At 41.4% G+C, this 25,345-nt stretch overlaps 1 protein-coding gene across 2 annotated transcripts in view; it reads right to left on the reverse strand.

Annotated features, from left to right (window-relative positions):
* Positions 1-25,345, reverse strand: part of POP1 (POP1 ribonuclease P/MRP subunit) — a 41,536-nt gene that overhangs the window by 15,294 nt on the left and 897 nt on the right. Inside the window, exons 2-11 of one of the 2 annotated variants that reach the window (XM_073330486.2) lie at positions 24,496-24,642; positions 23,864-24,052; positions 18,311-18,486; positions 16,790-17,038; positions 14,870-14,957; positions 12,331-12,518; positions 9,331-9,581; positions 9,091-9,184; positions 7,728-7,839; positions 6,905-7,024 (exon numbers count right to left, since the gene is read on the reverse strand). In XM_073330486.2, coding sequence (XP_073186587.1) covers positions 6,905-7,024; positions 7,728-7,839; positions 9,091-9,184; positions 9,331-9,581; positions 12,331-12,518; positions 14,870-14,957; positions 16,790-17,038; positions 18,311-18,486; positions 23,864-24,052; positions 24,496-24,640 — 1,612 coding nt within the window. In that variant the 5' untranslated portion in view covers positions 24,641-24,642. The remainder of the gene's footprint in view (positions 1-6,904; positions 7,025-7,727; positions 7,840-9,090; positions 9,185-9,330; positions 9,582-12,330; positions 12,519-14,869; positions 14,958-16,789; positions 17,039-18,310; positions 18,487-23,863; positions 24,053-24,495; positions 24,643-25,345) is intronic. The other variant, XM_073330487.1, reaches the window with a different exon arrangement.

Below are 25,345 nucleotides of genomic sequence, written 5' to 3' on the forward strand. Positions count from 1 at the left end.
TTTCTGCAGAGCCCTATTCTTAGGGAGAGGCAGACATGATGTTTCAATGGGCAACTGTTCTTAGCCACCAAATAGGACCTGTGCCTATGTCTCTCTTCTATGATGATGGAACAATGAGAAGAACAGAGAAAGGTGAATTAGGGCATCCGCTGGAAGCTCAAGCAGAAAGAATTCATGACCTAAGAGCATACAACAAAGACACGACTGCGTACATCAGAAATACCAGGGCTGTTATTAAAGTGATGGCTGGAGACAAATTCCACACATTTGATGAACTGGCTGCCGAATAGTTGAGGCAGGTCCTAAAAGGATTTGACCAAGCTAATTCTGTAATCCAAGTGATTGACAGATATAACAGTAACTCCATGAAAACCACCGAAAGACAGCACTGGACAGGATTGAATGTTGGATGCAAGAAATACCAGAGGATTGGTGCATGCACTGTGCATCCATGAAAAATGTTTCTAAATGTGGCATCCAACAGGCAGTCACTTATAAATATATGGTTCAAAATGCACCCGAGTGTAGGAGCACACCCAGCACAAACATTCCATCTTGCTTGAGGTTTTTCCAAGGATGAAGGAACAAAGTCCATCACCAGCAGAGGTGTTGCAGAAGCCCAAGACTTGGACAGTACTCAAGAGAAAGTGGACACAAGGATGCTTCTACGTGCTTTATGTGCCAGTATGACTTTTGGGTAATTTGGAATATATCTACACAACAAAGAAAAACCCACAGTTGCCAGTCAACTTGGGCTCATAGGGCTCGGGCTAAAGGACTGTTTTACGCTGTATAGACTTCCAGGCTCGGGCTGGAGCCCAAACTCTGGGACCCTCCCACACTACAGGTCCCACAGCTCTGAAGTCTACACAGCAATGAAACAGCTCTGCGGCCCAAGCTTGAGTCAGTTAGCATAGACCAGCCGGTCTATGCTAGTAGGTGTCTAGTTGCGGTGTAGACATACCCCTAGTGTCAAAGGAACCCTAATACACCTCTACCCCAAAATAGCATGACCCTATATGACATTAATTTGGATATAATGTGGTAAAACAGTGCTCCGGTGGATCAAAGCAAGTTTGCTATAATGCCGTTTCATCTGTAACAGTAAGATTTTTTAAAAATAAAAGGAGTATTTGTGGCACCTTAGAGACTAACCAATTTATTTGAGCATAAGCTTTTGTGAGCTACAGCTCACTTCATCGGATACATACTTTGGAAAATACAGAAGATGTTTTTATACACACAATCCATGAAAAAATGGGTGTTTGATCACTTAAGATAAGCTATTACCAACAGGAGAGTAGGGTGGGGAGAGAGAAAACCTTTTGTAGTGATAAACACCCATTTTAAAAACATCTTCTGTATTTTCCACAGTATGCATCCGATGAAGTGAGCTGTAGCTCACGAAAGCTTATGCTCAAATAAATTGGTTAGTCTCTAAGGTGCCACAAGTACTCCTTTTCTTTTTGCGAATACAGACTAACATGGCTGTTACTCTGAAACCTAAGATTTTTTTTGGCTCCCAAGAACAGCGTTATATCGGGATAGAGGTGTAATTAGGTCACCTGATACAAATGTTTTGGTCCTTGCTGTTCACTACTTTCCAAAAATGGAACACAGATAACATGTGGATTGAAACAGGCACCATTATCAGCATAACTGACAAGCATTGCTTCAGATCTGTGCATGCAATCTGTGACACATTCACTCCTGACTTCTGCAACATACTTCCTGCTGTACACACTAACAGGAGGTGACTATCATCCCTATTTGGTATTGGGGGGGAAATGTGTTAAATGCTGTCAAAACAAAGAGAGTTTACTTCTTCAGAGATCTTCCCAAACTGGAAGAACGCACCAGACAAGCTGCAATTTCTGAAGCAAGAAAGTTGGTACCAATCCTGTATGATCAGAGCATGAAAAAAATAGACCCACAGAGACCTAAACTGCTTGCCCCTTAATTTAGCCATCAAAAAAGGATAAATCACTGGCCAAACTCCACCATGTGAGGGCAGTTTTGAAGAGCATGTTAAAGCAGCATCTTAGCAAACATTTGGATGTCTTTGCATGCAGGTAAACCAGATCTTCTATCACCATGGATAGAAAAAAAAAAAAAAGTGAATGCTGAACTACTTTCTGTATGCAAGAGCTCAATGATATGTGAGCATCTACAAGATCTTCTTAGTGCCTATACCTGTACAGGCTGCTGCATAATCAGCTGTGTCTGTAGTCAAAACAATCTCCCCTGCACAGAACTGGGTGCATGCCAAGGCAACGAAGATTGTGGTAGCCCACACACTTGCCAGATCAGAAGGATGAACTAGAGGATAATGATAATGTTACCTGTGCTGCACCATTTCAACAATACCTGTAAAAATTTATTAGATTTTGTTTTACCCTTTAGATTGTTTTGGGGTCAAAGAAATCCAATTTTAGGTCTTGAAATAGAGTAATTATGTTAACAGAATTGATTGCAAATATTCAAAGTAGTCATTTTAACATGGCATTGTTTATCCCTGTTTCCGTGGTGATAGCACCTCTTAACAGCTACACATTATACTTCATCTTAAAGAGGTCACAAGTTTTCAAATGATGTATGACACGCATGTGTGGAGAGAGGGTACATTAAGTCAACTTAATTGGTGTCAGCTGCTCACCTAATCTGCACAGAGAATTCTCCACTGAAGGAAACTTCAGATGTGGCAACAATCATAGGACCACTGTAGATTGTCACTGGTGTGCCCCTACCTGCAAAAGCTTCTGTACAATTAATAGGGTGGGAAAGGGACAGTAATTCTTTCACATTTTTGGCACATGCTTCTGTTTTCAGTGGGCTAAGGGGAATCTAAATGTTAATAAATGTGTTTTGCGACAAGCCAATTAGAGGCAGTGATGTTTTGCCTCCAACTCAAGTTGGTGGCAGAAAAGAGGTTCCAATGTTCACAGCTGGGGAGCTGGTAGAAAAAAAAACAAACCTGCTGCATTAAAGATGCTGTGAGTCACCTTCTTTTGCCCTTGCTCCTCAGAAAGGCATTAAAGACAGCCACTTAAACTTCAAAGTTGCTGCTTTCGTTGGTTTGTCTCAAAACTATGATTGCCATTATTTCTTTAAGTGTATCTTTTGGAATTGCATTTTACCTATACATAATCCTAAATAACCTTTCAAAAATGGTGGCAAAACCCTTTGTTGGGGAACAAGTATGGAGCCAGTTATGTAGGGTAATTTAAATGCACAAATCAGACATTCGAGACCTGTTAGCAAATGCACTTTTTAGTGTTTGTATTTATCCACACCAATATGGCCTACCAGGTAAAAATATATTAAGGACTTTAAAAAAAAAAAAACCAACCAAAAACTTCAGTTTATGGTTCATTAGATCAAAAAAACCTCTTTTAAAGTGCCATTGAGTTATATTTCTTACACAGATGCATTCAGAAATTTTCTTGTAGGGTTTCTATTAAAATTAAATTGGAGTTACATATGCAGTCACATTTATACAGCATTAAAGATGTGCATGAAGTCTGGAAGGCAATAAAATAACTGGTCAAGTGAAACACGGCCTAACAGCTCGATGGCATCTCTCTGCCTGTAGCACAATAAGCTTTTCAGAATCCATGCTATCAATTCCAAAGTTTCAGGGAATCCTGTAGGTATCAACAGGAAGAACCCTACTGATTTTGGTGATAACTGGAAAACTCTGATTTACAATAAAACCAGGTGATTGGCCTTTGATATCACAGTCCCACTAGGTGCTTCTGGATGCTGAGGAGAGGAATTAGGGGACCACAGAGTCTCTGGCCTAGGTGGGGTGGGGGATTGAGGATCTTAGAACGGGGGGAGAAGGGAATGGATTCATGGCCCCGGCCTGAGGGGAGGAGGGCATGGGGGCTCAGAAGGTTAGATGTAGAGCTGGTTGTAAGTTTCTGAGGGAATGTTTTTCTGTTGGAAAATGCTGATTTGTCAACGTGGAGATGGTCCATGGGAAGGTGTCTATTTTGACAAATTTTGGACACCAAATTGGCTGGCCTGGCTTCCTGCTAGCCTGCTAGCAAGCTAGCCAGCCAGCCAACCCAGAGCCTCTGGCGCATGCTGCAATGAGCTCAGCCTATAGAAGCAACGAAACATGCCCCTTTCTAATGGTAGCAGTAGTAATAAATAGAAAGGCAAGATCCAAGCCCCAAGGAGAGCATAAACTAACTTAAGTAGAACACAATTGACAATATATGTTGTTTGTGTGCAAACAGAACATATAAGATGCTGTATTTTGATAGGACTGGATTATGTTCTGTATTCTTTTCCATCACACACACATAACATTCTTATTTTGAAGAATTATTAAAGACTTCCCTGAAAGAGGTGGGGAGTCCAGCAACTATAACCCCAAACATGTATTTTCTAAAAAAGAGTGAATGAGTTCGTGGGAGGATTTGGATTGTCCACAGCAGATACCTCTATTTCAGTAAGAAGCCCAGTTCTTGATAAGGGAGGCCCACCATGGCCCAAAAAAAGGTAGCAAGGAGTACCCATAGGTGCTGCAGAGAAAAGCTCTTCAGCATCTACAGGGTAGGGTTGGCATAGTAGCAATGGCCCCTACAGCTATTTTGGGGTAAGGATCAGCAGCTCCCTCCCTAACCCAATCATAAAATATCAGGGTTAGAAGGGACCTCAGGAGGTCATCTAGTCCAACCCCCTGCTCAAAGCAGGACCAATCCCCAATTTTTGCCCCAGATCCCTAAATGGCCTCCTCAAGGATTGAACTCACAACCCTGGGTTTAGCAGGCCAATGCTCAAACCACTGAGCTATCCCTCCCCCCACATCTAGCCAACAACTGGTGGAGGAGGCAGGAGGAATACGAGTGACTATTACTTCAGTCTTGAGTTACCCAGACAGAGGAATAGGAATCTCTGGGGTGTCCCTTTCATAGGCACAAAAGGCAAGCAAACAGAGGCTGCAAACAGCCCCTCATATCTGCCTGTCTATGGAGTGTGCTTGTCCCAGTCATTCAGGATGGGGAGCAGGAAAGCAACCACCATTTTCACTGCCTAGCATTGAATATTCCCCATTCCCTCCATACTGCTACTGGCAGGGCTGCCACTGGCCTCTTCGTCCCTTGCTGGGATGACCTTTCCGTCTTCTCCCAAGAAAAGATGGCTGTATCTGACCACTCTCTGTTCCCCAGCCTACTCCCCTTTATTGGCATGAAATTGTTTATGTGGCTATAGGGCAGGTAGGGAAATCTTTTGAGCATGGTCGGAGAGGGGGAGGGGAGGGAGGAATCAAAAGGGCTTACCAGATACAGCCTACCTTCTCAGCAGATCAAGGACAATCCCCAACAGGGGACAGAGGCCAACTGCATTAAAAAATGGGTGGGGAAAATAAAGCTTGGAGCAAGGAAAGCAGCATCTGTTTTCCTGACAGCCTACGTGACAGTGGCTTTTTTGGGAAGGAGCTGGCTCCCCTACCAGCGAGGTGAAGAGGACTAGGGGCCTTTCTTCTGTCTCCTTTCCAATTTGTGGGTGCTCCTTAACGCTTCACATTATTGCTGGTCCCTGACTCTCCTTCCTGGGCAGGGGTGGGCTCTAGTTCTAGTCTCCCTTACCTTGTAACTGATGAACTTCTCTTCAGAAGTAGGACTGTGTCCCACTGCTCCTGCCATCTGGAGAGCACCCTCTCAGACATTGTCAGCAAGATGCAAGACTTATTCCTGGTGACAGGCATGATGGTTGAGTGGCCTCTCAGAACGACTAAATCCCTTGCTCTTCCAAACCAATTTTTTGTTAATTGATCCATATTGGGTTATAGCAGACCTGGTTTCACTTTTTAAAATACAGTAAGGGTCAGGGATACAGCAACATATCAAAAAGGGCCGTGAATGAAAAGAAGGTGGACAAAATGGTGCATGAGGTAGACTGTTCCAGGCACATGAGGTAGAAAGGAAGACCAATACAAAGGGGAGGCTTGTGGAATGAAGACAGCAGACATATAGGTAGGAAGGAGTTTTGTACAGCACTGACAGGAGCCAGATGAAGATTGAATTTTCCATGGAAGGTTTGTGGATGGAACAGGTAACAGTCTAAGTGACAGGAAGGGAAGATTGTTTTAGCAATATTCTGGAGGAAGTCCATCAAAGAAAAGATTTCCAAGTCTCTGGGGCCTTATAGGTTTTCCTATTCTCTGCTATTAGCTAGAATACTGCTATGTTCCCCTAAGTGGGCTGAACAACCATGGGAATATTTTATTATTCCTTAACTCAAAATGCCTACATATTACTAAACTTATATAGTTCCTATTGTATGCAACTGCATGCACTTTGAGATACTCAGATTAGTCTATTCTGGACTACTGTGTCATCATTTTAATAATCTAATGTATCTGTCTTCACAAATTTATCAAGTTTGCTTTTCCTGTCTGCCTTCACTAACTCCCCTTTCTCAAGTAATAAGCTTTTGCAGTTGAATTTTAACCTCCAGCATACAGGGAGTTTAAAGTGGAAACACTAGATCTTTTCCTGTACAGATACAAGCAGTGCCACTATGATCAAAGCAGAACAGAAACTGACAGCATTGCATCTTAACTTTTAGCACCTGGTTGGCCTTGCCAGGATTCGAACCTGGATCATCTGTATGGTTAGACAGAGGCTTCCCTTGAGCACAAGACCAGCTTTGGTGCAAGTTCCTTCCTTACAACTGCTATCCTTAAAGCTACAAAGTTTTCAAGCAGTTTCTGTTCTTACATGCAGCTAAAAAAGCAAAGGAAGTGTTTGGAATTTGAGTGTCATCAGGAAAGAATGACAACATGCAATACGCAGAAGGGTAGACTAAGTGGAAATAACGAAGTGCAGGGGAGAAATTGGATCTCTTACCCTATCCTGTTTTATTATAGTCACAATATTAAGCACTTTACCTTGATATTTTTCTGGATTTGGCATTGCTTTTGACCTCTTTTTTGGCAAATTCACTCGAGGATCCCCAACAGTCAGGCCCAGTATTGTACCTGCTGCAATTTCTGATGGAGAGCTTATCCCTTTAAAACACACAAATGCACATCACTGTGAAACAGACATTACCAACAGGAAAAAACAATGGACTGAAACAGTCTTCTCTGTATTCTTTACTGGATACATTTTTCCCTTGGGATCGGATGCCTTTGCAAGCCTGAGAGGCACCATACAGTTTTATATATATTTTTGAAGAATCACTAATAGTCACCCAGTATTGTGGAGACAACAGTAGCAATGTTAATTAAGGTTACATCAAGATTTGTACTTAGTGCAGAAATGAAGTCACTGTTTCACACTTTAATGACTAAATTTATTCTCCAGTTTTGGCATAGTAATTCTCTGGAGGACAAATGAATTTTCCATGTGCTGCTTTCTTTTTTTTTTTAATATACAAAAGGCCAATCAACTTTTTCAGAGGAAATAAAAGTCACAAGACTCTTTTCTACAGCAATTAGAAGTATTAGTTGTGTACTATATCAGTTATTAAATTGTATCATAGTTTGAAGAGTTTCATAGAATATCAGGGTTGGAAGGGACCTCAGGAGGTCATCTAGTCCAACCCCCTGCTCAAAGCAGGACCAATCCCAAATTTTTGCCCCAGATCCCTAAATGGCCCCCTCAAGGATTGAACTCACAACCCTGGGTTTAGCAGGCCAATGCTCAAACCACTGAGCTATCCCTCCCCCTATGTTCTATGTTTCCTTCCTCAAATCCCCTACTATATACCTTGCAACAACTTGAAGATGGCTTCTTGACGTTGATGAAGAGACACCTTCTCAGAATTCTTGCAGTTTTCTACCCACCAATTGTTAAGTTCTGTTTCTGCATCTGCCATCACCTGGAAAACAATGATTTCCTGTGAGGGAGACTAAGTGGCCCTTGAAGTGTTTTGTAGATCCAAATTCAGACTTAATGTATATGTACATCAGATATGGTCACAAAACATACTTTTCCCCCTCCTTAAATTTTGAATGGAAACTCCATTTTTACTGACATCTAAACTGGAAATTGTCATTTAATTCCTATAATACTGCATTTTTCCAGTCTTCCTTCAGCAAAAAAATGGCCAGCTTAATTCTTCGACCCAAAACTGAAGAACTAACAGCCTACAGTGTTTCTCAGCCTTTTTAGGTTAGCAAACCTTTATTCGTGTCAGATTTATGACCCCCTTATGTTTACTATAAAAAAAAGTATGTTAAAAATATGAGAAAAACAGTAAGCCTGTGTGTATGTTTCAAGAAACTACTAGACCTTAAAAGGGTAAGGGTGTGCATGAAAAACAGATTTTTTGCTTTAGATTGTAACACAAATTTTCAATGACTTGCACACCCTTTGATTACCTTTCATGACCTCCTCTAGGGGTGGTAACCTGCTGGTTAAGAAACATTAGTCTACAGTATGCCAGAGTGAACCTCAAATCTGCCTGCCATCTCATGTCAAGGTTCCTTCCCCACTCTGAACTCTAGGGTACAGATGTGGGGACCTGCATGAAAGACCCCTAAGCTTATTCTTACCAGCTTAGTTAAAAACTTCCTCAAGGTACAAACTTTGCCTTGTCCTTGAGCCTTATGCTGCCACCACCAAGCATGTTAAACAAAGAACAGGGAAAGAGCCCACTTGGAGACCTCTTCCCCCCAAAAAATATCCCCCCCACGCCCTACACCCCCTTTCCTGGGGAAGGCTTGATAAAAATCCTCACCAATTTGCATAGGTGAACACAGACCCAAACCCTTGGATCTTAAGAACAATGAAAAAGCAATCAGGTTCTTAACTATTCTGAAAACTTGAGTGCTTACTCCAAAGCAATGCAGTTTTGTTGACTTTATTTTTTTTAACTCTTGATTTCTTCAGGAACCCCCAAATCAGACACCTTAATGGAAAGTATACTTTAGTCAAATACAAGTTATTGGGCTCAATACAGGGGTAGTAACTGGATGAAATGTAATGACCTGTGATAGGAGGGAGGTCAGACTAGATAATTTAACAGTCCCTTCTGGTCTTAAAAAGTCTGTAAGTATGAATTATTGGTATTACTATTCTAGTAGTATAGCTTGTGCATCACAAGACAAGTAAATTGCTGATTCCTTACAGTTTGGATAGGAGCAGTTTTCAGTGCTTCTGTAAGGACACAGTGCGAGAGTGGGCCAATCAACCGATATCTGAGAATCTCCATGGTCAAATCACTGAAAAACATAAAAATACAAAAGTGAAACTAAGTGTTCATTCATGCAGTTTGTATGAATGGCACATCAGTCAATAGGATTTTAAATCAGAGATTCTAGCTAATTTCAAGTTCTAAGGTTAATAATTTCTGGTACTACGAACGTACCTGATCACAATGCCAGTAGTTTGTGATGTCCAGCAGTATGACTGAAGTGGAACTCTGGTTCCATCGCCAATGATTTTTTCCACTGGCACAGCTGTTTCTCCTTCATTGTCTTCCCTCTTCCTTTTCCTGCCAACACACATAGCTACATCTGTTTGTTTTTCTTCTTGAAGCAGTGTGACAACTGGTTCAGGAGAACAGGTTTCTACAGGCTCTGAACACTGACAGACTGCTTTTAGCTCAGTCAGTATTTCCTAAGGGGGAAAAAAAAAATTGATATTGAGTTCGCATTCGCAAAATTAGAGATTTATTTGTAAGATACAGATCTAAGATACAATTTTAGAATTATGTTGTGCTGCTTTACCTTTCCTATACAGGCTAGATTCACAAGAGGTACCTCACGGCCATTTTACGTGTCCAAATCCCAGAATCAGGCCCCACTGGAATTCATAAAGCCCCTGCTCAGCTGCCCTCAAACCCTGTAGGCTCTTAAACCTCACTTGGTGCTGCCTACATTTTTTCAGTGAAAGTTCCCTGGGGACCTATGGTTCTGCCTCTCAGCAAGTGCACTGCAGAGCCACACAGGCGTCCAGATACCTAAGCTTCATAGCAATACACAAACCGAGAGAAGACAGGTGTTCTTCCACCTAACTTGCCTGCGGGGCCTGATCTGGAAGCATGTTCTCTACAGCAGCCTGATCCAGCAGGCGAGGTGTGAAGCATACATAAAATGCTGGGTTGGGGGCAAGAAAGATGACAACCACCATCATAATGTTTAGCCCAGTGGTTAGGGTACCGATGTGGGAGACCCCTGGTTCAAGTCTCCTCTCCACCAGAGGGGGAAAAAGGGGATATGAACTGGGATCGGCCACCACTAAGGTAAGCACCTTAGCCACTGGGCTGTGAGATAGTCTGATGTGGGACTCCCCGTCTCTCTTGTTGAAACTGTTCCAGTCTGGATAAATAAATAAACCGCTCTTTTTTCCCTCTGCAGTAAGCATGAGAGCGACTCGACAGACTGGTGGCTAGAACATTCCTTTGAGAGGTGAAAGATCCAGGATCCAGTCCCCCTGCTCCAATGACTTTTTGGACAAAGAATGTGCGCTAATTACAGAATTTTAAGTTATGTAGTTAAATATCAGACCACAAAAAAATCTACAATAAAGATGTTCCAAGCTCAGCTTGTTACAGAGGCGGGGAAAAACAACCACTACTTCAAGCATACAATTAACCACTGCATTACGAGATGCTGCAACAAGACAGAGGGAATAGAGAAAATAATTCTAGTAAGAACTTAGTTTTTGTGCAAGATCAGCAACATTTATAATTCGTAATAATAGGGTAGTAATTATAGGGTTTTCAGGACCTGAGTCAAATGTTTAATTAAGAAAGTCAATTTAATTAAGGTTGTTTTTAAACCTCACACTTCAAACAAACAAAAAAACCGAATTTAGTTTGTTTTTATGGCTTTTGTTCAACAGCAAACACATCTATAAGATTAATGTATTATACTTCCCTCAAGTACTACACAATACGAAAATTGAGATTAGAATGTAAATTAAGTCAAACCAAGGAGTTAAAATACAAATTACAATTGATTAACTAAAAAGAAAACAACTTGAGATCAACAACTGGTAAAATCATTGCATGAGCACAGTCAGCAATCAAATCACAAGTTAACATAACACCAATGATTAGACTGACTTAGCCGTTTACATTCTCCTTTCTGGAAACAACGGGGTTAAGTTTAGAATATTTATGAACCCAAGATACCACAGATCATTAGAGGTTAAGATTTGCATTGAACCTATACTATGGGCTAACACACACGCAGGTTATTACTATGGCTCATCCACCTCCCCGCCCCCCCCCCCACACACACACACACTCTACAAACGCTAGGACAAGTCTTTCCTGGCAGGTGTCTCGGAACAGATATTCAAATATCCTGTTGAGGAAATAAAGAATGAAGTTACTTAGAAAAAGGATCTGCTGTCTGGTTTGTGTGCTGTCTGGATCTTTAAAGTCAGTCAGGAACTGCAGTTTGGGGAACCAGATGATGTCTTCTAGCTCAGGTACCATATTGCTAATGGGCTTTCTCCTCCAGTCAACTGGCTGGTCTGTGATGTTTGCCTACTTCCCTTGGGAGGGAAACTAGAAGTATCAGTCATCTGGTTTTTGTCATGGTGATCTTGGAAGGAACACATTGCTTCCACATTTACCTGGTCTTTTAAGGGTGAAATGCAGGCTTATCCACAGGACCTCCCCAGCAATCTTCTGATTTGAATCAGGGTAACACAAAAGTTTCACACCCCAACTGCATTGTCCAATCCTGGTCAAGTGAGGTCAATCTGACCTTTGATCCATTCTTGCAGCCCTTCTGCCTTGGGTACTGGTTCTTTGTCACAGCCACAAGTTCAGATGCTCTCTCAACAGGAAATTACTACACCACCAAAAAGATCCTGACTCCCTTTATTTGAGTCAAGGGCTAGGGCTCCCAAATGGCTTCTTGGCCATTTCCCTGCTCATGACTTATGATCCATTGTTCTTTTGACTTAGAAAAATTGTTCCCTACCTATTCACCCATCTCATGCTTACACTTTCTCAAGGCCCAAGACCTCATGACCACAGAAAGAAAGTATAGAACTGTCATCCTGTCCGGGAAACAGTGTGAAAGTTTATTTCACTATCAAAGCTCAAAGCCCAAGCTGCTTCAAAAGCTACTTATTAAATCCCATTAATGTAAACTTACTAAAAAACATAGCAAATGAAAATTTATACGTAATGTCTACATTACTAGAGGCCTCTGTGTCTTACAGGATGCAAGAAGAAACTGGAAATTGTTTTACTTTTTCTGTAGGCCCATGTACCACACTCAGCTTTCCCAAATCCATCAGAAAATTATTGCATTTCAGATTTCCTGAAGAGAAAATTTCAGAGAGATATAAGAAGCTTAAAGTTCAAACTATGAAGGGGAAAAAAAAAAAAAAAAATCAGATATACCTGCTTAAGGGATGGATGTGTCCAGATCCACAGCTGTCTAGTTTCAGAAGTAATACAAGAACCATCCTGGGGTTTCCAAATGAAAGTAATAGGACCAAGCACCTCCTCAGGGTAGCGATCTGCACGGTAAAGGACCAGAGAGCCCTGGAGCCTTCCAGACAGACAAGGCACGGCTGCAAAAGTTGGTCCTGGGGGGAAAAAGGAAAAAAAAAAAAATACACATAAAAAGATTCAGAAACATCTTCTGTTTCAAAACCTTTCTACAAATGGACCACCAGTAAGAAGCTTCAGAGTAACAGCGTTGTTCGTCTGTCTTCGCAAAAAGAAAATGAGTACTTGTGGCACCTTAGAGACTAACCAATTTATCTGAGCATGAGCTTTCGTGAGCTACAGCTCACTTCATCGGATGCATACCGTGGAAACTGCAGAAGACATTATATACACACAGAGACCATGAAACAATACCTCCTCCCACCCCACTGTCCTGCTGGTAATAGCTTATCTAAAGTGATCATCAAGTTGGGCCATTTCCAGCACAAATCCAAGTTTTCTCACCCTCCGCCCCCCCCCCCCCCCAACTCACTCTCCTGCTGGTAATAGCCCATCCAAAGTGACCACTCTCTTCACAATGTGTATGATAATCAAGGTGGGCCATTTCCTGCACAAATCCAGGTTCTCTCACACCCTCACCCCCCTCCAAAAAACCACACACACAAACTCACTCTCCTGCTGGTAATAGCTTATCCAAAGTGACCACTCTCCCTACAATGTGCATGGTAATCAAGGTGGGCCATTTCCAGCACAAATCCAGGCTCTCACCCCCCCCGCCCGGAAACACACACACACACACACACACACTCTCTCTCTCCTGCTGGCAATAGCTCATCCAAACTGACCACTCTCCAAGTTTAAATCCAAGTTTAACCAGACCGTCTGTGGGGGGGGGTAGGAAAAAACAAGGGGAAATAGGCTACCTTGCATAATGACTTAGCCACTCCCAGTCTCTATTTAAGCCTAAATTAATAGTATCCAACCTACTACAGGACAGGCCTAACAAAGAAAATAACAGAACGCCACTAGCCGTCACCTTCTGCCCCCAACTAAAACCCCTCCAACGCATTATTAAGGATCTACAACCTATCCTGAAGGATGACCCAACACTCTCACAAATCTTGGGAGACAGGCCAGTCCTTGCCTACAGACAGCCCCGCAACCTGAAGCAAATACTCACCAACAACCACATACCACACAACAGAACCACTAACCCACGAACCTATCCTTGCAACAAAGCCCGTTGCCAACTGTGCCCACATATCTATTCAGGGGACACCATCACAGGGCCTAATAACATCAGCCACACTATCAGAGGTTCGTTCACCTGCACATCCACCAATGTGATATATGCCATCATCATGTGCCAGCAATGCCCCTCTGCCATTTACATTGGTCAAACTGGACAGTCTCTACGTAAAAGAATGGACACAAATCAGATGTCAAGAATTATAACATTCATAAACCAGTCGGAGAACACTTCAATCTCTCTGGTCACGCAATCACAGACATGAAGGTCGCTATCTTACAACAAAAAAAAACTTCAAATCCAGACTCCAGAGAGAAACTGCTGAATTGGAATTCATTTGCAAATTAGATACTATTAATTTAGGCTTAAATAGAGACTGAGAGTGGCTAAGTCATTATGCAAGGTAGCCTATTTCCCCTTGTTTTTTCCTAACCCCCCACCCCAGACGTTCTGGTTAAACTTGGATTTAAACTTGGAGAGCGGTCAGTTTGGATGAGCTATTGCCAGCAGGAGAGTGAGTTTGTGTGTGTGTGTGTTTGTTTCCGGGGGGCGGGGGGGTAAGAAAGCCTGGATTTGTGCTGGAAATGGCCCACCTTGATTATCATGCACATTGTGAAGAGAGTGGTCACTTTGGATGGGCTATTACCAGCAGGAGAGTGAGTTTGTGTGTGAGGGGGGCGAAGGGTGAGAAAACTTGGATTTGTGCTGGAAATGGCCCAACTTGATGATCACTTTAGATAAGCTATTACCAGCAGGACAGTGGGGTGGGAGAGGTATTGTTTCATGGTCTCTGTGTGTATATAATGTCTTCTGCAGTTTCCACGGTATGCATCCGATGAAGTGAGCTGTAGCTCACGAAAGCTCATGCTCAAATAAATTGGTTCGTCTCTAAGGTGCCACAAGTACTCCTTTTCTTTTTTCAGTAAGAAGCTGTAACCCAGAAGACCTGATCCTGGTGAAAAAAGACATTAAAACTCTCCCCCAACTGACACCCGAGATTCTAACAAGAATCTTGAAAGCTATCCCAGCTCTAGTACCCACTACTTTCCACCAATCATCTCCTCAGAAAGATTTTTCAAGTACTTAATATAACCAGAGCTCTGTAGTAGCTTTGTTATAAGTATTCAGTTTATTCAGACTGTACTGTATTTTTGTACTGCATTTTTCTGCACCATGAGTCCAATTTTAGTCTCTATTTTGAAGCCTAGTTTCATTTTAAAATATTTATGGAAGTTTTACCTGTATCTATACTACACATCCGAGCAAGCACCTTCAGAAGCTCTCTCTCTTTTCCATTCAGCTCCAGGCAACAGTAATATGATAAATCCTGAAACAACAGAAGATACTGAAGTTAGAATAGGTTTAAAAACAAACTCTGATAAGGAGATGCTAAATAGATAACTTTCCAAGACTTTGATCAGACACGAGAGCTTAAATAACTTTAATATTAAAGTCAAAGACACATAGTAATTTGAATTTTGCTTGCTCTGTATTGTTTATTTAAAGTAAAGGTTTGACCTCCTTTGCTAATTGCCAGTTTTGATTCGGCAAGCATTTCTTATGTAAGGCACAGATTGTTGGTCTGAGGTTAGACAGAGGAAACAAATTCGGTAACAATGTTTGCCATTGAGAACACCCTGTTTGAGATGCTGTCTTGGGGATTAGAGTTTCCTAGCTTACATATAGGGAAAAGTATTTGAATACAAAACCTTTCAAGTATAAAGAAAAGGAGTACTTGTGGCACCTTAGAGACTAACAAATTTATTTGAGCATAAGCTTTTATGAGCTACAGCTCACTTCATCGGATGCATGCAGTGGAAAATACAAGGGGGAGATTTTATATATACAACATGAAACAATGGGTGTTACCATACACACTATAAGGAGAGTGATCAGTTAAGGTGAGCTATTACCAGCAGGAGAGAAAAAAAAACACCTTTTGTAGTGATAATCAAGGTGGGCCATTTCCAGCAGTTGACAAGAACGTCTGAGGAACAGTGTGGGGGTGGGGAGAAACAAGCATGGGGAAATAGTTTTACTTTGTGTAATGACACATTCATTCCCAGTCTTTATTCAAGCCTAATTTAATGGTGTCCAGTTTGCAAATTAATTACAATTCAGCAGTCTCTCGTTGGAGTCTGTTTTTGAAGTTTTTTGTTGAAGAATTGCCACTTTTAGGTCTGTAAATCGAGTGACCAGAGATTGAAGTGTTCTCCGGCTGGTTTTTGAATGTTATAATTCTTGACATCTGATTTGTGTCCATTTATTCTTTTACGTAGAGACTGTCCGGTTTGGCCAACGTACATGGCAGAGGGGCATTGCTGGCACATGATGGCATACATCACGTTGGTAGATGTGCAGGTGAATGAGCCTCTGATAGTGTGGCTGATGTTATTAGGCCTTATGATGGTGTCTTCAATCTCTCTGGTCACTCGATTAGACCTAAAAGTGGCAATTCTTCAACAAAAAACTTCAAAAACAGACTCCAACAAGAGACTGCTGAATTGGAATTAATTTGCAAACTGGACACCATTAAATTAGGCTTGAATAAAGACTGGGAATGAATGTGTCATTACACAAAGTAAGACTATTTCCCCATGCTTGTTTTTCCCCACCCCGCTACTGTTCCTCACATGTTCTTGTCAACTGCTGGAAATGGCCCACCTTGAGCACCACTACAAAAGGTTTTTTTCTTCTCCTGCTGGGAATAGCTCACCTTAACTGATCACTCTCATTATAGTGTGTATGGTAACACCCATTTTCGCATGTTCTGTGTCTATAAAATCTCCCCCCTGTATTTTCCACTGCATGCATCCGATGAAGCGAGCTGTAGCTCAAGAAAGCTTATGCTCAAATAAATTTGTTAGTCTAAGGTGCCACAAGTACTCCTTTTCTTTTTGTGGATACAGATTAACACGGTTGCTACTCTGAAACCTTTCAAGTATAGTTAAACATTCCCTGCAAAGGTTTGTTTGCCTCAGTCTCTTTCCACCCAATCATTCTCTACCTCAGACATTTCATAACATCAAAAATTAATAGCTAGTAAATCATTATACATGCTTCCCTTCAAGAGTGCTCTAATGAGACATCTATTATAATTTAAAGGTAAACTGCTTAATTATCTAGGCAAGGTAAGTGAAACTGTTGCAAGCATAATACCTGAAGAAGGCAGTGTTTTGTCATGGCTCGGTAGCAAGCCCTATAGCTCTTAGTTGTGGGTCTGTCTCCTAAGCAGTATCCCCATTTCTTCACCATATGAAATCTCTTTGCATGCCAAATATGTGTTTCCAACCAAATATTCTTCTTCTGCCTGCGATTAAACTCCACCACCAAGTTTACGTGACGCCTTCGAGCTTTTCGGCACTTGTTCTTTGAATGCTCTTTTTTCTGATGCACAGCTTTCTCTGCCTGTGTTTTCAGAATGGAAGATATTTTCAGTGGCAAGCTTGAAAGCACAAGTAAGTTTCTATAGAAGAGAATGGCTGTTCTGGATTAGAAGACACTGAACACTGCTAAAACATTTATAGCTTAAACATATGGTATAATTTATTGTTCATAATTAAGATTTTTTTTTTAATTTTGGGGAGAGAAATCTCAAATTTACACACTTACAAAAAACCCAAAGCCTGTTATTCTTCACCTAAGAACACAGAGGTTAAAATTTTACAATTTTATCAGCAAAAAATGAGTTTGTTTGCCTGTTGTCCAAATTTCTACACAAAAATCAAAATATACTACCTATTGATAATATAAAGGCTGGAAAGACAGAGGGTGTTGAGAATCAGTCCTCAAGTGCACCAGCAGAGTTGAACAGAGAGTCCTGCACTATTCATGACTGCTGCCAGTGTTTATTACAGCTCACTCTCAGGAAAACCTGCAGACAGGCGAATTTTAGCCTTTGCAAGTAGACACTGGTCTCTTCAGACAAGTGGCTGACAGCTGTTAGCACCCATAATTAATTTTACTGTATATCAGACTACATGGGATGTCAGAGGTAGATTTAAGGATACTGCGTGCCCTCGTCCTTTTCCTAAAGATTTATGACTAGCAGTATACCAATAAGTCATAATCTTTAAGGATAAACTGAAGAGAACCTGAATTGCCAGAGGGGTATCACTGAAGTTTGATACCCAAGTCACTTCATTTGATTAAAAAGACATGGAACTGAGTTTTTTCCTTTTTGACTCCAGTAGGAGTAAGTCTTAAAGTTTAAGTATCCTAATATATAGGTTAAAGGCATAAGTCACATTAGAGTACACTAAAGGCCACACCATACAGAATAATACAAAATAATAAATTAGTATAAGCATTTGTATTTTGGGAAAAATTACTTGAAATTATATTCAGAATCTTTGCAGTGACGAGATCTTTTGATTTCAGAACCAGTCATTTTATCAAATACAGATTTGTTTAAGGAAATAATTGACTGCTGTAAAGCAATGGCTGAGGGCTACCATGAGTAAGTATTTCGCTGCCATTTAGTCAGTCACCCTTAAATTACTCAGAATACACATTAGGAATGCTAGGCTCAGCAACAGAAGTAACAACAAATTTAAGGAACCATGCACACACTAAAAGCAGGAAGGGAAAACAGACATAAAACATACTTCAAAAATAACTGAACGATGCAGTTTAGAGACCAGTCATATTTAGATACCAAATGCTATAAGTGAATTGTACCTCTTTTCTGGCAATCTCACGGAGCCGTCTAGGTAGGCGTTTAATATTGTGACTCATGGCTCGTCTTCGCATGTGCCTAGGCAGAGTCTGAAAGACTAATGAATTGGAAGACTTCTGTGTAACTGCCTTCAACATAACACTGATTTCAGCAGCACGGGCTTGAGCAAAGGTAGATGCTGAAATGAAAAAAACATGCAGAGGTGATATAATGGAAACAGAATTAAATGAGAGGCTCGCCTTTTGCTTAACTTTGTTTTATAATACAAGCCAATACAAAAGTTTTGCAGCAATAAAGTTTGCAATTTTAAAATTGGGTAACTATGGAATTATAGTATATTGCTGCTATAACTCCCTAATGACTCTTACAATATTAACTTTTGTTTTGTTTAGTAAACTACTCAAATAGTTGTACCCTATTACTGAAATAATTTAAGTTATTTAGGTATTTTGATGCTCTCAGCAGAAACCAAACAGTCATGCAGCACATGATTCTAAAAGCCTTGCTGAATATTCTCCTTAGATCACATTTAATTTAACTGAAAATAGAATTTATATAATTTGTTTTGAGTGTTCAAAGCTGGAAAAAAAACTATTGGTGGAGATACCATAATTGCTTCCCTTTTGGCCATTGCAGAATGTTTACAAATACATTGACAACAATCATGCCTGGATAACTGACAGAATTGATTTTAAAGTTTACCAATTGATACAGTATTGCCAAATCATGTAAATTAGTACGTTTTATTTGCCCCTTTGCTTCCACATAGGAGGGCTTTTCTCCAACTAAAATAGCATTTAATTTATGTGAACATAAGAATGGCCACACTGGGTCAGACCAAAGGTCCACCTAGCCCAGTATCCTGTCTTCCGACAGTGGCCAGTGCCAGGTGCCCCAGAAGGAATGAACAGAGCAGGTAATCATGCACAAAGCCTTGGAAACAAGCAGGGAGAACTGGAGGCCCTGGTGATGTCAAGGAATTATGATGTGATTGGAATAACAGAGACTTGGTGGGATAACTCACATGACTGGAGTACTGTCATGGATGGTTATAAACTGTTCTGGAAGGACAGGCAGGGCAGAAAAGGTGGGGGAGTAGCACTGTATGTAAGGGAGCAGTATGACTGCTCAGAGCTCCAGTATGAAACTGCAGAAAAACCTGAGTGTCTCTGGATTAAGTTTAGAAGTGTGAACAACAGGAGTGATGTAGTGGTGGGAGTCTGCTATAGACCACCGGACCAGGGGGATGAGGTGGATGAGGCTTTCTTCCGGCAGCTCACGGAAGCTACTAGATCGCATGCCCTGGTTCTCATGGGTGACTTTAATTTTCCTGATATCTGCTAGGAGAGCAATACAGCGGTGCATAGACAATCCAAGAAGTTTCTGGAAAGCATAGGGGACAATTTCCTGGTGCAAGTGCTAGAGGAGCCAACTAGGGGGGGAGCTTTTCTTGAACTGCTGCTCATAAACCGGGAAGAATTAGTAGGGGAAGCAAAAATGGATGGGAATCTGGGAGGCAGTGACCATGAGTTGGTTGAGTTCAGGATCCTGACACAGGGAAGAAAGGTAAGCAGCAGGATACAGACCCTGGACTTCAGGAAAGCAGACTTCGACTCCCTCAGGGAACAGATGGGTAGGATCCCCTGGGGGACTAACATGAAGGGGAAAGGAGTCCAGGAGAGCTGGCTGTATTTCAAGGAATCCCTGCTGAGATTACAGGGACAAACCATCCTGATGTGTCGAAAGAATAGTAAATATGGCAGGCGACCAGCTTGGCTTAACGGTGAAATCCTAGCGGATCTTAAGCATAAAAAAGAAGCTTACAAGAAGTGGAAGGTTGGACATATGACCAGGGAAGAGTGTAAAAATATTGCTCGGGCATGTAGGAATGAAATTAGGAGGGCCAAATCGCACCTGGAGCTGCAGCTAGCAAGAGATGTTAAGAGTAACAAGAAGGGTTTCTTCAGGTATGTTGGCAACAAGAAAAAAGCCAAGGAAAGTGTGGGCCCCTTAATGAATGAGGGAGGCAATCTAGTGACAGAGGATGTGGAAAAAGCTAATGTACTCAATGCTTTTTTTGCCTCTGTCTTCACTAACAAGGTCAGCTCCCAGACTGCTGCGCTGGGCATCACAACATGGGGAATAGATGGCCAGCCCTCTGTGGAGAAAGAGCTGGTTAGGGACTATTTAGAAAAGCTGGACGTGCACAAGTCCATGGGGCCGGACGAGTTGCATCCGAGAGTGCTGAAGGAATTGGCGGCTGTGATTGCAGAGCCATTGGCCTTTATCTTTGAAAACTCGTGGCGAATGGGGGAAGTCCCGGATGACTGGAAAAAGGCTAATGTAGTGGCAATCTTTAAAAAAGGGAAGAAGGAGGATCCTGGGAACTACAGGTCAGTCAGCCTCACCTCAGTCCCTGGAAAAATCATGGAGCAGGTCCTCAAGGAATCAATCCTGAAGCACTTACATGAGAGGAAAGTGATCAGGAACAGTCAGCATGGATTCACCAAGGGAAGGTCATGCCTGACTAATCTAATCGCCTTCTATGATGAGATTACTGGTTCTGTGGATGAAGGGAAAGCAGTGGATGTATTGTATCTTGACTTTAGCAAAGCTTTTGACACGGTCTCCCACAGTATTCTTGTCAGCAAGTTAAAGTAGTATGGGCTGGATGAATGCACTATAAGGTGGGTAGAAAGTTGGCTAGATTGTCGGGCTCAACGGGTAGTGATCAATGGCTCCATGTCTAGTTGGCAGCCGGTGTCAAGTGGAGTGCCCCAGGGGTCGGTCCTGGGGCCGGTTTTGTTCAATATCTTCATAAATGATCTGGAGGATGGTGTGGATTGCACTCTCAGCAAATTTGCGGGTGATACTAAACTGGGAGGAGTGGTAGACACGCTGGAGGGCAGGGATAGAATACAGAGGGACCTAGACAAATTGGAGGATTGGGCCAAAAGAAATCTGATGAGGTTCAATAAGGATAAGCGCAGGGTCCTGCACTTAGGATGGAAGAACCCAATGTACAGCTACAGACTAGGGACCAAATGGCTAGGCAGCAGTTCTGCAGAAAAGGACCTAGGGATGACAGTGGATGAGAAGCTGGATATGAGTCAGCAGTGTGCCCTTGTTGCCAAGAAGGCCAATGGCATTTTGGGATGTGTAAGTAGGGGCATAGCGAGCAGATCGAGGGACGTGATCATCCCCCTCTATTCGACATTGGTGAGGTCTCATCTGGAGTACTGTGTCCAGTTTTGGGCCCCACACTACAAGAAGCATGTGGAAAAATTGGAGAGTCCAGCGAAGGGCAACAAAAATGATTAGGGGTGTGAAACACATGACTTATGAGGAGAGGCTGAGGGAACTGGGATTGTTTAGTCTGCGGAAGAGAAGAATGAGGGGGGATTTGATAGCTGCTTTCAACTACCTGAGAGGTGGTTCCAGAGAGGATGGTTCTAGACTATTCTCAGTGGTAGAAGAGGACAGGACAAGGAGTAATGGTCTCAAGTTGCAGTGGAGGAGGTTTAGGTTGGATATTAGGAAAAACTTTTTCACTAGGAGGGTGGTGAAACACTGGAATGCGTTGCCTAGGGAGGTGGTGGAATCTCCTTCCTTAGAAGTTTTTAAGGTCAGGCTTGACAAAGCCCTGGCTGGGATGATTTAATTGGGGATGGGTCCTGCTTTTGAGCAGGGGGTTGGACTAGATGACCTCCTGAGGTCCCTTCCAACCCTGATATTCTATGATTCTATGATTCCCCTTCCCATGTACCCCACCTCTGCAGAGTAGGGGAGGGGAGACAGGGCTCAGGACAGAGCAGGAGAGCTTTCAGTGAGTGCCTTAAAGAGACAGCACATGGCATCTCTCGGAAACTTCCCCAGCAGTCAGCACACCCTGTCTCTGTGTCATGCGCAGTCTTTCACACTCACCTCCCAACACATACTTGTATTATTGTTGTTGTTACTTCTTGGTACTTCCTGCAATTCACGTATATTCTCTGTAATATTATTCTTTCAAAGTGTGTTATTTTTAGTTTTTTGACTGGTCTATGCATATCATTTTTATTTCTCTCTTACTACTCAAAGAATTAAATTGAAGTGCGAGTTCTAAAATACCTAGCCTGTTTTGGCTGGAGTAAATATCCCTATGGTAACTTTTTAAAAACATATTCTATCTAGATTTTTTGTTTCTACTGGTGGTACACATCCGCGCATACCTCAGTGCACATAACAAAAGTTATTCTGCACATGGATGGAGGAAATTAGAGGGAACATTGCATCATCCCTGCCAATCCTGGTTAATAGCCATTGATGGACCTATCCTCCAGGAATTTATCTAGTTCTTTTTTGAACCCTGTTATAGTCTTGGCCTTCATAACATCTTTTGGCAAAGAGTTCCACAGGTTGACTGTGCATTGCATGAAGAAATATTTATTTTGTTTTAAACCTGCTGCCTCTTAGTTCTTGTTTTATGAGAAGGAGTATATAACACTTCCTTATTTACTTCCTCCACGTCAGTCATGATTTTATAGAGCTCTATCATATCCCCTCTTGGGACCTCTCTTTTCCATCTGAAAAGTCCCAATCTTATTAATCTCTCCTCATATGGAAGCCGTTCCATACCCCTAATCATTTTTGTTGCCCTTTTCTGAACCTTTTCCAATATATCTTTGAGACAAGGCAACCATATTTGCATGCAGTATTCACAATGTGGGCATAAGACCACCTGGAAACATCCTCAGTCCAAACACTGGCACCCACTTAAGTATGTTATAATCAGAGCCCGAGATTATGATGACATCCGTATAACACAAGCCATGAGAGGTACAGATCATTGTTGGACAGACCTTAGATTAGTAAGATCAGTTGTGAGCCTTATGTGTAGCTATATGTCACAGTGAAAAATAGGCTATATGTGTAGCTACACGTGTCGGTAAAAGGCTCCTGCTACTGGGGCCTTTCCCTGCTGCTGTGGGGAAAGATTACAGCAGCAGGGAGGAAGCAGGACACTACACTACTAAAAAGAGCAACATAGGATGGGGAAGGTACCGCTTGGATAAGTAGGGTATGCACCCACAGGATTCAGGCATGTTCTTACTCTACGTGCCTAAGCAGTGCATCGCAATCTACACTGGTTTATATCAGCACTAGAGGCCGTGATGCGTAGTGTATGTCCTCTACATACTGCCAAAAGTGTGCAGTGTAGACATATCTTAAAAATGTAGGTCCACTGACAACATTCATTTTTCTAACCTACAAAAATCCAGAATATGTATGTCTTTGTGACCAAGTACGTTTAAATCCACAATACTGAGGGGGGAAAAAAAGTGTGGCTTAACAAAGATTTAGTGTTAGTTTCAATCCAGAAGAGTATTTCTACTGAGGGGGAAAAATACCTGATAAAACAGAAGTCCACAAGTGCATATCAAATAAGGTCTCAGTTCTTCCAGATTTTACTATCTATTTTACTTTATAGATTTTTACTATTTAAAAACAAAAAAACATGGACCTGAACTATCAGTCCATGGTAACGTCTAGCAAAAATTTCTCTGGACACTTACCTGTTACGTATTTAGGCATTTCTTGAGAAACATTTTGGCGTCCTCCTCCCCAACCTCCTCTTCCTCTACCTCTCTCACCTCTATTTTGCCCCTTAGAAAAATGTTGTTCTTTCCTGTACAAAGGTCCAGGAGACTGATGTTGAGGTCTCTGCTGCTGATACTCCTGTGAACTATCAGGATGGAGATCTGCTAGCATGTTGAAAAAGAGAAACAGAGGACATGAAAATGCTATTAGACTAGCTTGAATAAACGAGCAAATAAAGTTTTTCTAGCATGTGACTACATTTTTGAAAATGAAAGAGAAAAAGTCATTTTTCTATTCAGATCCAGTTTCCGTAAGTTTATGTGATCCCTTTAAGAAGCAGTATGTTTAAAAAAATTAAAAGTGAGTTCTGATTATTTTTAAGTTGATTTATTTTAAAGAAGTGCACAAAACCTTGAACAAAGGTGGCCCTAAAAACATAATGCTGTCAGTTCATCTGTTTACAAACACTTAATTTACCTAATTTAGGTGAAGAGAAGTACCACCATTGGTTCCAATGCACTAAACACTGACCGACATACAAAAAGATGACAGTTGGGAAAAATATTTGTATTCAATAAATATTGAATGAACTTCACACATTTCACACCTTGTTTTGTAGTTTGAAAAGAGCTACTTCCCCCATTATGGTGCTGTATTCCACCATGACATGGTCCACACTCAGAAGATAAAGTGACACTAGCAGGCTGATTTCTCATTTTCTTGGCTCGTTTCTTCTCTCTTGCATTAGACATTTCTGGCGAAAAAACAAACAAAAATTAAAAAGGAGACCATCAGCACATGTACTCTTCCACTTGGCATCACAAACCAATACCTCAGGCCTTATCTATGCACACAAATTGTACCACTTCACCTATACACCAGTACCGTTAAGTGGTACAACTTCCCCACATGTTACTGCAATTCTATTGTTATAAAGGTGCTTTACAGTAGAATAGCTAATTCTGTAGGTCAGGGGGAAAGCAACAGGCTACACTGGTTTAGCAGAATTCAATTTTTTAAAATATTTCAACAGATAATATCCATGTTAAGTTTAAGCATTTTTAATTTTTACCAACTTTTCAGTTAAACAAAATTATGGGGGGGGGGGTGAGACAATGTAATAACAGTAAATGATGAGATTAAAAAAGTTAAAGCCACCACAAAACCACCACCATCACAAGTCAAAATAAGCATTCTTAAATCAAATTAATAAATGCTCAATCATTTTTCTAACTTTTGCTATCTATAAATTTCAGTTATCAATGGAAATATTTTTCCTCCATTTGTGTGTGTATGGTAAAATCAACACTTAGTGACATTTACAGATAGAAAACTAATCCTTCCAAGCTTAGCTATAACACACCTTTACACAGAGAAACGCATCCACACCAGAAGTTGGACCAATTTAATTATCAAAACCTAGCAGAATAGTTTTACTGGTACAAAATCAGTGGACA

The sequence above is a fragment of the Lepidochelys kempii genome, chromosome 2, assembly GCF_965140285.1.
Source record: "Lepidochelys kempii isolate rLepKem1 chromosome 2, rLepKem1.hap1, whole genome shotgun sequence".
Taxonomy (NCBI): Eukaryota; Metazoa; Chordata; order Testudines; family Cheloniidae; genus Lepidochelys; species Lepidochelys kempii.